Source organism: Juglans regia, chromosome 2 (assembly GCF_001411555.2).
Source record: "Juglans regia cultivar Chandler chromosome 2, Walnut 2.0, whole genome shotgun sequence".
In the NCBI taxonomy this organism is placed as follows: domain Eukaryota; kingdom Viridiplantae; phylum Streptophyta; class Magnoliopsida; order Fagales; family Juglandaceae; genus Juglans; species Juglans regia.
The window spans coordinates 32,971,535-32,985,142 of NC_049902.1; the positions used below are offsets into that span (position 1 = coordinate 32,971,535).

Here is a 13,608-nt window from a genome sequence, read left to right on the forward strand (position 1 = left end):
AATATGTAAAATGATGAGTAAAAAAGTACTCGAGTCTCTAGCTGCCCGGAAGGATTCACGAACGGACATCACATGGAGGAATGGATTCAGATTTCCGTGAATCCTTTCTGCATGTTTGTAGCATCGATCTCACTTGCGTCGCGACATACTATTAGTCGTGCACCGAGAATCAAGACGATTAGACCTGCCCGATCATGATGACATGAACCCACAAACCTACAAGCCGTCATCTTTGATCTTTGTAATGTTTGTGGCATTTTCACGGGTTTGGACAACCTCTCAGGATATCAATCGACTTTGACCTCATGACTTTACGATTCAACTGGCATTAATGATCCCATATATATATATATATAGGTATATATATATAAAATATGTGGTACGCAGCTAGGTAAGCTCTTTGCCTACAAATTGATACAACCGAATTTTAAAGATGTGGTCAATGTCCTATGTGTAGTACGTACAAAACTGATCCAACTTGCAGCTCATGATAATCGAGGTCCATGTGATAGTGACTATCTTTGACACTTGTTAGCAAATTAATGACAAATCCAATTGGAAAATATGCAGCAGTACTACTGATCCATAAATGAAATAAAAGATTAGTTTGAATCGAGGTACAACGCAAGCTGCAACCAACGTTACAGAGTACAGATCCTAATTGCTTGCTATATATACATTATACACTCTTACATGATGCAGGCCTTGCCACTGTCGCAGACTCGCAAGCACTCGGCGCATGCGTAGACATACCCAAGGTGGGATGTGTTATTATGCGGTCAATCAACCGACAGAACGCTGAGTTAAAAATTTGATTAATTATTCGTACAGTCTATAAATACTGTACAGTTATTTTGAAAAAAATTAATTTATTATTAAAAAATTAATTTTTTGTCATATTAATCTTGTATTTATTCATTTTTTTTAAAAATATTATATAGTATGTATTCATTTTTTTTAAAATATTATACCGTATTTACATACTAACGATTACAACTATCATTTCTTTAAAAATTTAGAAGAAGAAATATTAATCGAATTAAAGATAAAAGATTATAGAAAGCAGGAGTAAGTCCCAAATATATATTAACTTAGAATTCACAAATGTCAAATTGCCCTAAATTACGATTTCTTTAATACGAGCCAAAAAGCCATTGCAAAATCACGACTCTCGCATGAGCAAGAGAGACACAAAATTAACATGAGACAGTTGTGGAGAGACAAAGGGGTGGCTTTGGGCCGGAGTGGGACCCTGGGACGGAGCATTGACAAGAAATACTCCAGTAACGAGGAACCTCTTAAAAGTTTTAATGCTTGGAGATGGAACGAAAAGGGATCAAACTGGGATCAGCTTGGGCATGAGAGCGCTGGGAGGAAGAGGGGCTCCACCACAAAAAGAGGTCATAGCTCTGCACCAGTCGCCTCAGAATTTTGCAATAAGACGTGAAGCATAAATACATTCAAGCAGATTAAAAGCTAATGATCGATCGGGCTCTCAAAAAAAAAAAAAGCAAATAGAAAGCTAAATATGTTGCGAAAAGACAACACTGCTTGGCCCAATAGAATACAAACAAAACAAGCTATATCCAGACGCTACTCTACATGTCAATTGTCAAGCCACAGTCAACACACTTAAAAAATGTTGGCTATCCCTGCGTGGAAACCATATCACAGCAACTCCTTTTGATTTATGCCACCGCTTCAAAATGGATGTCTTCCATTTTATCCAGCTGCTCCTTAAGACACTATTCATTCCCCATCATTTCATTTATCCTTGATTTTTGTACTGTTTACATTTAATCAGTGACAAAATGCTTATTTACACACCCAAAATAAGCATTTTACACTACCCTTCTCGTAGATATACACCTCCATATTGCAGGTTTCCTCGGTGACAACTGATAGCCTATCCCAAATGCTGCAACACGGCACACATTTACAACATCCAGTAATCATAAATAAAACATGAAATTATGCGTCTGTAGTGAAAATCAACATAAACTCATTCAAGCAAAATCAAAATTTTCTTTATGTTTGAGGATGTTTGTTTTGCTGACACAGACATGGCACATTATTTTAACCATTCGGCTCCAAAAGCATACAAAAACGGAAAAAAATAAAGGGGACACCACACAAACGGAACAACAAGAACTGTTCAATTAGTTGCCCGTGGATCTAACTAGGCTCACCACCAAGCTCCACTCGCAGGTTGTCGTATGGGTAGACTTTTGGTGTCTGCTCAACAGAAAAAAAGAAGAAAGGAAATGACATGTTTCAGCATCAGAAAATAATAAGTTATTTATAAATGTGTTGGGTAAAGAGCAAAAGAACTACAAGTACCATATGGATAGGAATATACAGACAGAATTTGATACAGGAAACATATAGATCTACCAGATTCAGTGCACGGGGAGAGGACCCATACACTTCCTAACATAATAGCAATTCAAGCTGTATGCATTATCGTTTAAGCATATAAAAGAACCAGTTTTAGCATCATATTTGGTTTCAAATCTACTGGTGCAATTTAAAGTTGTTTTCTTTTTTAATGGGTCAATACTGGGGATTTGCTAAATTTGAAGAAATCCAAACATCAAAGACCACTTGCAACTGTTCTTTCATCCAATGGGCCACATTTTAAGGTGTTCGAGTTAATGATCAACTTCAAAACTAACTCTTCAAAACAGCAACAGGGTTCTGCAGTAGATCATCCTTTCAAAAAGATCACTCTCATTTGTATATAACGTTCAATAATTAAGCAGAGGAATCGAACCTTTTGCAACTGCTCCATGAGTTTAAAGCACCCAACAGTATCAATAGATGTCAATTGGGGCACATGAAACAATGAAGTTGCTCTACTATTGCAGCAAAACTGATGGTTATAACTAAGTTAACAACTTCTACAATAATTAAACAAGAGCATGAACTTTATAGATAAAAAACCAAGATATCTACTTGATATGATAACTATGTAAAATTTCTGTCAAGGTCTTGCAAGAAGCAGAAAACCTAATTCATCATGAGCTCATTCACTTGAAAAAGTGCCTAAAGAACTACTGAATCATCTTCAAGGTCCCAAATTATGATCACAATTGAGGTAAAAATCTCTCTGGGGATGTCTACCAATGCAAATAGGAAACCATGTTCAAATTCATTGCAATTTTTGAGAAATCATATCTTCTGTGCCATCTACCACCGCTTTTTGCATATTTTCTCTTCTACCTGAGCACACTCCCTTCTTGATATTTTCCGAACATTTACTTACAAAAATTAAATTTCCATCCCTTTTTTTTTTTTGATAAGTAAGAGATCAATATTATATATATGAATGAAAGAGGCATAGCCTATGTACACAGGGAGTATACAGAACAAATTTCCATCTCTTTATGCCATAAAAAATAGCAAGAAGCTCATCCCAGAATAACACAAGGAAACACAAATTCGTTAAGTGAAAAATCAATCTAGATGTAGCAAATCGTACCTAAGTTCCTTATAACACGACAACCTATCATTAGCAAATCGATATATTTGGAAAATTCAGAAACAAAGGATCGAGTTGGAGCTTTTGACTTACAAACGGTGTCTTGGAGGCTTTATCGTTCCACACAGCCAACAATCCAAGAGACGCGAAAAAACTCAAACCTCCGCACAGCCAAGCCAATGCTTCATACTGTTTTCGGGGAAAAAAAATTATAAAAAAAAATAAAAATACACGTACGATTGCACTTCGATTTCTACAAAATCTTCCAAATACATACTTAAGATAATCAGATAGAGAAGTTCCAAGGGTAGGAGTAATTTATTACCTTTCCAACTGTATCGGCGATGCGATCTATACAGGGCTCAGGATATGGGGTACCGTTGTCCCAAATCAGCTCGTCATTGACAGGAACCTGAAACAGGAGAAAAAAAAAAGTAAATTCTTATTAGGAATTGGACGTTTTTGTTTTGAATGCTACCCAAATTGTAAGCAAAAGAGGTCAGTGTGCGGGATCGAAATTCTAGGGATTTGGGTAAAAGGGGTCAGTGACTCAGTGTACTCACGGGTTTGTCGGGGACGATGTGTTTGCCGACTGGGAGGCCCATCCCGGAACGGAGGCGAAGAGAGGAGGCCGCAGAGCGACAAACGACGCCGTTTCCGCCCATGATTCTAGAAGCCATGTTGCCCAATCTTCCTGCCATTTTCGTAACCTTGATTTGCTAGTTCTTTGGAACGAAACAGTAAACACTACCTCTCTCTCGCGCTTGTGTATGTGCGGGGCTGGGGTTCCACGACACCGTTGGAAGCGTTGTTCCAGTTGTGTTGGGCCGTGGAAGTGTTTATTGGGCCCCTAAAGTATTCTGGGTCAGCAGATTGCATGGCTGCCTTATGATATTATCGTCCATATGTTGAATTTTTTTTTTTTTTATGAAAATGTGTTTCTCTATAAAAAGAAATTATCAATCTGGGTGACTTGAATCAAATGTGTGATATTTTCTTTATAATTTTATAAATTTAGGCGTTTATTTTATAATTTTATCCATTCTATTTTTATTCTCTTATTTGTATTTTCTTTATTTTAAGCAAAATTATTGAAAGAAAAAGAAAGATATAAAAGGCTTGGCCGTCTTTTCAAGAAGAAATTCAATATCTATGTTTGAATTGAAAGGTTTTATTTTATCTTATGCTGAAAGGGGAAGAAAAAAAAAATTTTGATAACGTTGTTCTTCAATAATAATTTTAAAACAAGAACTTTGTAAAATCATTTTAGGAGCATGTGTTGTTTTGTAGTAATTTTTTATTTTGGACTCTAGTTTTTTTTTTTTTTTTCAGAAAGAACATTGGAGTAATAGGAGACATGCAGACGAAGTGCTTGATTCTAATTCTACATTTTTTTTTTTGTAGGAGGAAAAAATAAAAGAAACAAAGATTCTCGAGTAAAGGATTAATGTAACCTAGAGATCACCATGCATCTCGACTTTATAAAAGTCTCCATGCTCAAACGAGTAAGGTTGTATTTGGTAAGTAAAGTAATTGGTCATTATTATTTATAAACAGTTTATTACTATTCATAAATTATTTATTATTTTTTTACTATTATTTATTACTATTCACAGATTATTTAAAATCGCCTCAGCATCTAAACGTAACCTAAAACATATATAGAAAATAGGAATGATGTTTCAAACATTTTCACTCATGCAGTACCTTGATCCACTCCATCTCAGTCCATCCAAAGAGCTAGGATCCATCTCCTGTGAAAGAGGTGGCCGTGGTTTTATGTGAACAAAGTTGCAACAATTTCTTGTAGAGATAGTATATCAATTTTATTGAGAACTAATACAAACACAAAGAAATTATACTAAAGTAAATTTACAAACTGATGTGATTTTATGAGATATGTTAGATCTACTTTATAATAAAAGTAATTTTACAATCTGACATATCACATTAAACCACGTCAGTTTGTGTGTTTTCTTTTATGCAATCTATGTAGCTAAACTACTTCCCTTAATTTGCTTACTTGCACCAAACCTTAAAACCAAGCCCGAGGGGTAACTAGTAATAAATACTCATTCGCTCTAAGGAAATCATATTTGGTTTCCTTTTCTTTTAATGTGAGGCAATGGACAAGCTAAGGAAATCACTCTCAATAGTTACATACAAGTCTATATAACATAGAAAAGCGGGATATCCATGACATGTATGTGTAGCCAGATGAACCAAATCCTTATTGAATCTTATTTTTCTATTAGAAGGGACTCGTATATATGTTCTGCAGTACCTCCTGTGAATACTCTGCCGGTTTGAAAAGTTCTTAATGTTAGTTGAGTGCCTAGTTCTCCAATAGATTGACCTGAAATAATACCTACAGCTTCTGGCTTCTGTCTGTATTTATATCTTGTATAATTTTTTGAATTTTGCCCTATACTAGCATGTCATAATGATCAACTTCTACATACCTTGTTTTTTAATTATCAAATGAAAATTGATTTTATAAAAGCCATCCCGTTCACTCTCTATTTATGTTATTTATTTTGATAGAAAATAAAAATGATTAGTAAAATTTCTCATTAGGAAGTTATCTCATGTTTGCTCCTTGGTGAAAATATATCAATTGAAGTGGAAGGTTTCTTCAAACAACAAATAGTTGGGCTAACTATTCAATCAAATGATATTGAGCATGTTTCCCACCTCTTCTCAAAAAACAAGTGGGCTATTTCTTTGTAAAATTGTGCTCAATTTTATATATGGCAATTCTGTCAATATTTCTTCTTTAGTTGGAGGAAGAATTTGCACGGTCAAAACGAACCCTTTCATTTCGAATTAAAGAATCCAGAATGAATCAAATCTTCCCAAATAGGATTTCAACATACGACCAATCAATTAATAGCTAACCACTAAAATAACGGTAGTATTTATATCATTTGTAGGTGCAGCTAATTCTCCATGATGGAACTATATGATTTTCAAGGTAAAAGAGCACCTAGCCAATTCAAAACAAAAATAAATAAAAATAGAAATAAAGTTCCATAATTTTCCTACCCCAAGGGGAATGCCTTTCCCTTGTTTGGCCAACAACAGTAGAGATTCGAATCCCAAACACCGTGGTTTGTGGCCACGTGCTCTAATGGGGTAGATAAAGGTTTTCAATCAAACAAGCAGGATTCTTATCAAATATTGGCCCCAACTTAACTACTAAAAATTTTATGTGCAATCACTTTTGCATATTTTTTGTGCACTTCACTAATATGATTGGTTTTTTTTTTTTTTTTTTTTTTTTACGTAACTCTGCTCTGCTAGGGTTTTCGATTCTTGGGTACGCACGTAGGCTGCATGGCGGCCGCGGATGGGCAGCAGCCTAAGGCAGGGCATCACAGATCGTTTGCTGATCTTGTTTTCGAGGTGCCCCAACCATTGCCGGAGATGGAAGTCCCGTTTCGGCACCCGAAATCTATTGATGGAGAATTATACTTCACGTTCTCTGTTGAGGAATTGGAGAAGACTGCTGAACCCTTCCGGTTCTCTTTGGTTCTGAAATTTCTACGGCAAAGACCATCTTTGGATGCCATCAGGTCCTTTATTCGCTGCCGCTGGGGCCTCTCGAGCATGCCTGTTGTCTCTGCAATGCAAAGGCCGCGGCATGTGTTTGTTCGGCTGTCCAATGAAAGTGATTTCAATAAATCTTTGTCCCGTGAATCTTGTGACATCAATGGAGTTCCTTACAGATCTTTTGCTTGGAGACCAGATTTTGATGAATTCTTTGAACCATCATGGGTTCCAGTGTGGATATTTCTGCCAGGCCTCCCACCGAATCTATATCATTCCTCTGTTTTGAGGATGCTTACGGCACCCATTGGTAGACTGATCCGTAGAGACAATTCTACAACTTGTGCCACCAGAACTGATGGCGCCAGGGTGTGCCTAGAGGTGGATGCTTCACAGGAACCGATTTCACATTTTTGGATTGGGAAACCTGGTATGCCTCGAAGCCGAAAACAGGAAGTTGTGTTTGAGACTTTACCTGCGTATTGCATCAATTGCAGGTGTCAAGGTCATAATCAAAACACTTGCAAAAGTGGAAGTGAGCAGAAGAAGAAGGTGAAAAGCGGACAGATTTGGGTTAAAAAAGCTGAAAAAAATGTGGAAGAAGACCTTGCTGTAGTTCCGCCTGTCGTCGATAATAACACTGATCAAATAGCTCAAAACATGGAGTCACATGAAGTCATGGCGGTGGAGGAACCGATTCTACCTGTGAAGGAGTCTTCAATAAAGGTTGCTTCTTTATTGATTTCGGGGACTGATTTTGTAGAAATTCCAATGGGTGGCAAGGATGTGGCGCCGGTTACGTTGGTGAATGCTGTTGATGAAGACGATGCAGGTACAGGGATGGAGATTGAGGTTTCTCGTGGGCCGCGTGAAGAACAGGCTGCTAATGGGGCCCGTTTTGAGATTCAAAGTGAGGGAAATGAGCCGGTTTTGGAATTGCTGGGCCATGGAAAGGAGGTTGCTGCTTTTTGTAATGGGCCCAATTCAAAGGTGTATTTGGAACACATGTTAATTGAGGAACTTGAAGAGGAACGTGATGAAGACATTGATCATGATGGGCTTGTGGACGAGCAAGACTTGAACATGGCCATTAACTCAGATTGTGAACTGGAGAGGGACAAGTTGAAAGCTGATATGTCCAAAGAATATTGTTCTGACTCAGAAGGCCCAAAGCTTCTGATTGGTAAGATCCAAAAGCGAAGCTCCACCAGGGTGGTTACTCGCCCTTCCAAATTAAATTTATGATTAGTCCAATTCTTTTTTGGAATATTCGGGGTCTTGGTACTTCTCATATGCGTTTAAAGAAACTTGTTAGAAAATTTCGGCCTAGTGTCATTGCCTTGGCCGAACCTTTCTTGAAGGAGGATAAAATTCCTAATTTTTTGGGACGTTTCAATTGTGATTTGTATCTTACAAATGAAGAACAACATGGAAAAATTTGGTTACTCTGGAATTCTACTGTTTCTGTTCATTGGTTGGCTGGGTCTAATCAATTCATGTCAGTAAAAATTGAAGAGAATGGGCATGTTTTCGTCCTTACCATTGTGTATGCTAAATGCACCCAGCTAGAGAGGAAAATGTTGTGGGAGGACTTGGAAGCTTCTGGGTGTGGTAACCTTCCTTGGGTTATTTGTGGGGACTTCAACATTATTAAAAATGACTCGGAACGACGAGGTGGTCATCCTCGGCCTTTTGCTGCTATGGAAGATTTCAACTTGTGCATTCATAACAATGGCTGGTTGGATATGTGCGCTAAAGGCCCCAGTATGACTTGGTGCAATGGTCAGGGTGGACTGGCTCGTTGCTGGGCAAGGTTAGATAGATGTTTCATTGATTCTAATTTTCTTAATTGTTTTCCTAATGTTTTTTTTCAGGTTTTGGCTCGTACTACTTCTGATCATTCCCCATTGGTGATCCAAATGGGTGAGGATCCTTTTAGGTATGGTCCTAGTCCTTTCAGATTTCAATTTATGTGGTCTGATCATAGTGACTTCTTTCGTCTTGTTGAGAGTGTGTGGAACGCTGAGGGGCATGGCGTTGGCCTTGCTAATCTGTCTCATAAATTGAAAAGGGTTAAGGTGGCTTTAAGGGATTGGAATCGGTCTATTTTTGGTAGAACTGATTTTATCATTAATCAATTAGAGGATCGTATTGCGGTTCTTGAAAATAGACTTCAGACTTGCTTTAATATTGATGATGATAAAGATCTCCTTCAAACTAATTTGGATCTTTCTATTTGGAGGGATAGGGAGGACACCCGGCTTGCTCATATGGTTAAAAAAAGTTGGTTGCAAGATGGAGATCAAAATTCTAAGTTTTATCATGCTTTCCTTAATGCTAAAAATCATAAAAGGATTAAAGAGATGCGCTTGGTTGATGGTTCTTGCTTAAATACCCCTTATGATATTCATAATGCTGCTGTTGATTACTTTAAAAATTTTTTGGGGGTTGGGGGTACTCGTGAGTTGCCAAATCTTAGTGATTTGATTTCTCATGTGATTACTGAGGATGAGAATTTGGCGCTTTGTAGAGCTCCTTCTTTAGAAGATATTAAGGATGCTCTTTTCAGTATTCCCATTGATAGTAGTCCTGGTCCAGATGGTTTTGGCTCGGGTTTTTATAGGGTCTGCTGGGATCTGGTTAAAGATGATTTGTTGACTGCTATCTCTGATTTTTTTCTTAATAATTCCTTTCCCATATTTTATACTGCCTCCTTTATTGTTTTAATTCCTAAAGTGGATAAGCCTTCTGGTTTTGACAAATTACATTACTTTTTTTAATATAAAATAAGTATTTATTTGATCAATCACATGATCAGTAGAATATACAAAAAGTATACAAAAGTAACTGTATATAGCAGAACTCATATTATAAAACTACTTGGTTAAAAGGAAATTCCAACTCCTTATTTATTTGACAAAAGCTTTCCCGTTACCTGCTTACCCGGTTCCTATGTACACAACCTTTCCTTTGAAAAAAAAAAAAAACCGGTTTATAGCTCCCGGGGTATAAAAACCACTAGCTCTCAACAACAACTAGAGATGAAGATCACCCGCAATCAAAATATTAAAATAGGAAAAATATTTCTAAGCGATTTTGAACATAAAAATGAAAATATCATATGCAAATACAATAACGTCTAAAATAAAAAGATAGATTAAGATAAAAATATAAATCAAATATAAATTGATCGATTATCAAAGATTTTATTCAAGATTGACCGAGAAGTTGAGCTAAGCGTGCGATATATTGAATGAAGGGAACTAATGAATGAACTGATTGATTGCCCCTATGTAAATTAACCTTATTATGTATTGAAGATCTTATGGTTTTTCAAAATTTAAATTGTATAAACTTTTCTAATTCTTATTGGTAACAAAGTTACAAAGGGATGTTTTAATTTGCAATAACAAAGTAAATTAATATTGTACTTATATATATATTGGTATCGATCGGTTAAACAAACCGAAACTGCATGGGGAAAATAAACCGAAACCAAAGCGTGTTAAGTACTAGACTAGTCCATAATATATAAAATCAAGGGACCCATGCCCTAATTAAGTTTGCTCCCCAACGGCAGAACATGTCAAACTCCTAAATTAGTACGCATACACATGCTGATGCAAAAGGTAGCTAGCGGTCCACTGCGACTCATGTGTCATATCTTCAACTGGTTTTGCACCTCGAGGATGGTCTTAGCCGACTCCCTCAGCTGTTGCGCCTCCTCATCCGTGAGATGAACGTTGGCGACGCCCAGGACACCGACCCTACCAAGCTGTGCCGGCAAGCTCAAGAACAGTTCCCCACCTTCAATGCCATAGAACCCACTTGCAAGTACCGATATTGGGTGGATCTTCCTCTGGTTTCTGATTATGGACCGAGCCAGGTTTGCCACCGAGTACCCAATCGCCCACGACGTGTACCCCTTGAGGCTGATCACTTCGTAAGCACCACCTATGACCGCTTTGTGAATATTCTTCAAGGTTTCCTTTTCGTACGCGATTTGTTGTTTCTCTAGGAAGCTCAGTATGGGCACGCCACCGACACTTATGCTCGACCATAGAGCCACCGAGCTATCACCATGCTCCCCAACTATATAAGCCTACATTAATCATGAAGCAAACGGCGGGTTAGCTAAGCAATTAGCTGCTGTTCCAGTACATATATATGGACTTTATTTTAGTCGTTTTCGTACTTAGTAGAAAAGGTTATCACAACATAAATGGATCAATGAAAATCAAGTACTGCAAGGAAACTTGTAAATATTTGTCAAATTTTCCACAAATGGATGTAAAATTCAAAACACTTTGTCAATTGTTAGTATAAGTTATAACCTTACGAGTTACGACCAAACTTGCATGCGGGCTAATTCTCAAGTAAAACTGAAATGACATCTTGAAAAAAATGAAAATCGATGTTATGTTTTCAAACAAACATTAATTATCCGAAACACTGGTGTCTGCTTGAACAGAACTTGGAGCTCCATGCACTCACCTGCACATCCTGAGCATTGACGTCAAGATGATCTGCAATGAGGAACCGAAACCGGGAAGAATCCAGATTAGTGCCAGACCCTATAACCCGGTTCGACGGGAAACCGGATAGCTTCCACGCCACGTAAGTCAGCACATCCACGGGATTGGAAACGATCAGCAGAATGGTTTCGGGGGAGTACTGCGCGAGCGGGGGTATGATCTTCTGGAAAAGAGACACATTCCTCTGGAGGAGGTTCAGCCTAGACTCGTCTTGGATTTGGCGGGCCCCTGCCGTGACAATGCAGAGATCGGACCCGGAGGTAACTGAGTAATCGACTGAGGCGATGATTTTGGTGCGGGGGAGGAAGGCAGCGGCGTGCTGAAGGTCGAGCATTTCGCCGCGGAGCTTTTCGGGCTTGGCGTCGACGAGGACGAGCTCGTCGGCGAGGTCTTGGGTTAGGATGGTTTGGGCTATTGCCATGCCCACATTACCGGCTCCGATGACGGAGATCTTGGTGTGGCGCTTGGTCGGGGAGGGAGGAGCGGCGCTGTGGATGGGCTTGAAGAAGGCCTGGGTTAGGTCCAGGCCTCCCGGTCCCAAAGACGAGTTTGAAGAACTCTTGTGCATTATGAAAACTCAGAAAAGTAGTGATGGAAGAGATTTAGCTGTTTGTATAACTTTGTACGAAGGATTTGTTGTGTAGAGCAATGGTGGAGTTGTGGACTTTTATATTGATCGGAAGGAGGGAAAGAAGTTCTAGAACATGCAGTTGGAGTAGGGAGAACGTCATTCAACGTTCTCGATGAAAGAACAACCGACTTAACTTGTTTATTTCTCCAGGACCGAAATATTAGGAAGTATATATATACCAACGCCATCGGCCTTTTTGCTTTAACCACCCTCTAAGTAAAGCCTACCATGGACCATGGTTTTTGCGTTTAAACCAATGACAACTTTTACCATGAAAATCTTATATATTCTATTACTCTTCATTTCTATTTTTTAATTATATTCGTGATAATAAATAATATTTTAAACATTTAGTTTGACCTAAAAAATAATTAAGAAAAAATAAATAATATTTTTCTTTCAACTCATTACTTTATATTAGATTAATTTATAGGGCAGTGGCAGTGCTACTGTATTGCCGGCCAACTAACTCTTATTGCTGGGCAGGCAATCTATCCTTTTTTTAACCGATTTTTAAATATATTTTAAACATTTTAAAAAATTAACGCACATACATTTTCTGGTGGTAACTATTTTAAACAATTTGTAAAAAAAATAAAATATACATCAGACCCAAGAAACAAACTCAGAATACGTACGACGCGATCGATCCAGCTAACATAATCTTTATTAATCAACAATAAGGTGAATTATTAATAACCCTAGCTATTTGAGAATGCAAGTGGATCAACAATATGGATGTAGGGAGAGGACCCACGCCATGTTAACGTGCGTGCTGAACGCAGACAACAAGGATGATGAGGGTCAGGCGCGGTAGGCTGGTGGTCAAGATTTGTAGAGCAAGTAAAATGGGAAGAAGGAAGGAAAGTAATGGATCAGCAGAGCACGCATGGTGTTGCACGTTATGTCAGATCGAGCAGCCAAGGTCAAGGGAATGACTTCTTCATGAGCAGGCCCACTTTTTTGTGGGTTTCTTATACCTACTCCAATCAAAGCCCGATGCCAGCCAGCCAATTACTTTCTATACGGCTTAATTTCTTGCTACCTACTCCAATCTAATCAAAAGCAAGCTAAATAGTCATGTAAACGCGTCGAATATCTTTGCTTTTGAACACGAGAGGTTATGTGAGACGTTGAATAGAAAAATCTCCGATGTGGGGTTTTATATTTGATTTTGTGAAAGTAGAAGTTGAAGACTTTATTCTCGATAGAAACTTCGTGTTGTTGTGACGTGCTTTGTAAATTCGTTTTGATTTTCATATTCTTCTTATAAAAATTATCATTTATCTTAAAAATTTAAATTATTATTATATTATATAAAATTACTACTTATTCTAAAAATTTAAATTAAAAGAAAAATATTAATTTTATTATTTATATTTATATTTTAACACTTTTATCATTAAATAAAT

The 13,608-nt window shown here is 37.7% G+C and overlaps 3 protein-coding genes across 3 annotated transcripts; 1 reads left to right on the top strand and 2 right to left on the bottom strand.

Annotated features, from left to right (window-relative positions):
* Positions 1–1,961: 1,961 nt before the first annotated feature.
* Positions 1,962–4,271, bottom strand: LOC109011555 (NADH dehydrogenase [ubiquinone] 1 beta subcomplex subunit 8, mitochondrial). Its single transcript, XM_018992810.2, has 4 exons — positions 4,045–4,271; positions 3,807–3,893; positions 3,575–3,670; positions 1,962–2,235 (listed from the first exon to the last, which is right to left on the bottom strand). Exons 1-4 carry the CDS (start codon positions 4,180–4,182, stop codon positions 2,176–2,178), a joined length of 381 nt encoding a protein of 126 aa, XP_018848355.1. The 5' UTR covers positions 4,183–4,271; the 3' UTR covers positions 1,962–2,175.
* A 4,051-nt stretch (positions 4,272–8,322) lies between these two features.
* Positions 8,323–9,810, top strand: LOC109010394. Its single transcript, XM_018991230.1, has one exon. It carries the CDS (start codon positions 8,323–8,325, stop codon positions 9,808–9,810), a length of 1,488 nt encoding a protein of 495 aa, XP_018846775.1.
* A 711-nt stretch (positions 9,811–10,521) lies between these two features.
* LOC109011563 (L-lactate dehydrogenase A-like) lies at positions 10,522–12,312 on the bottom strand. Its single transcript, XM_018992823.2, has 2 exons — positions 11,525–12,312; positions 10,522–11,132 (listed from the first exon to the last, which is right to left on the bottom strand). Exons 1-2 carry the CDS (start codon positions 12,131–12,133, stop codon positions 10,689–10,691), a joined length of 1,053 nt encoding a protein of 350 aa, XP_018848368.1. The 5' UTR covers positions 12,134–12,312; the 3' UTR covers positions 10,522–10,688.
* Between the last annotated feature and the right edge of the window lie 1,296 nt (positions 12,313–13,608).

Excerpts from the sequence above, each read along its gene's own strand:
- LOC109011555 (XM_018992810.2), bottom strand. The coding sequence starts at position 4,182 with ATGGCAGGAAGATTGGGCAACATGGCTTCTAGAATCATGGGCGGAAAC. Across the intron at positions 3,894-4,044 it reads ACATCGTCCCCGACAAACCC|GTTCCTGTCAATGACGAGCT; the intron begins GTGAGTACACTG and ends CTCCTGTTTCAG. Across the intron at positions 3,671-3,806 it reads TCGCCGATACAGTTGGAAAG|TATGAAGCATTGGCTTGGCT; the intron begins GTAATAAATTAC and ends CCCCGAAAACAG.
- LOC109011563 (XM_018992823.2), bottom strand. The coding sequence starts at position 12,133 with ATGCACAAGAGTTCTTCAAACTCGTCTTTGGGACCGGGAGGCCTGGAC. Across the intron at positions 11,133-11,524 it reads TCAATGCTCAGGATGTGCAG|GCTTATATAGTTGGGGAGCA; the intron begins GTGAGTGCATGG and ends TGATTAATGTAG.
- LOC109010394 (XM_018991230.1), top strand. The coding sequence starts at position 8,323 with ATGCGTTTAAAGAAACTTGTTAGAAAATTTCGGCCTAGTGTCATTGCC.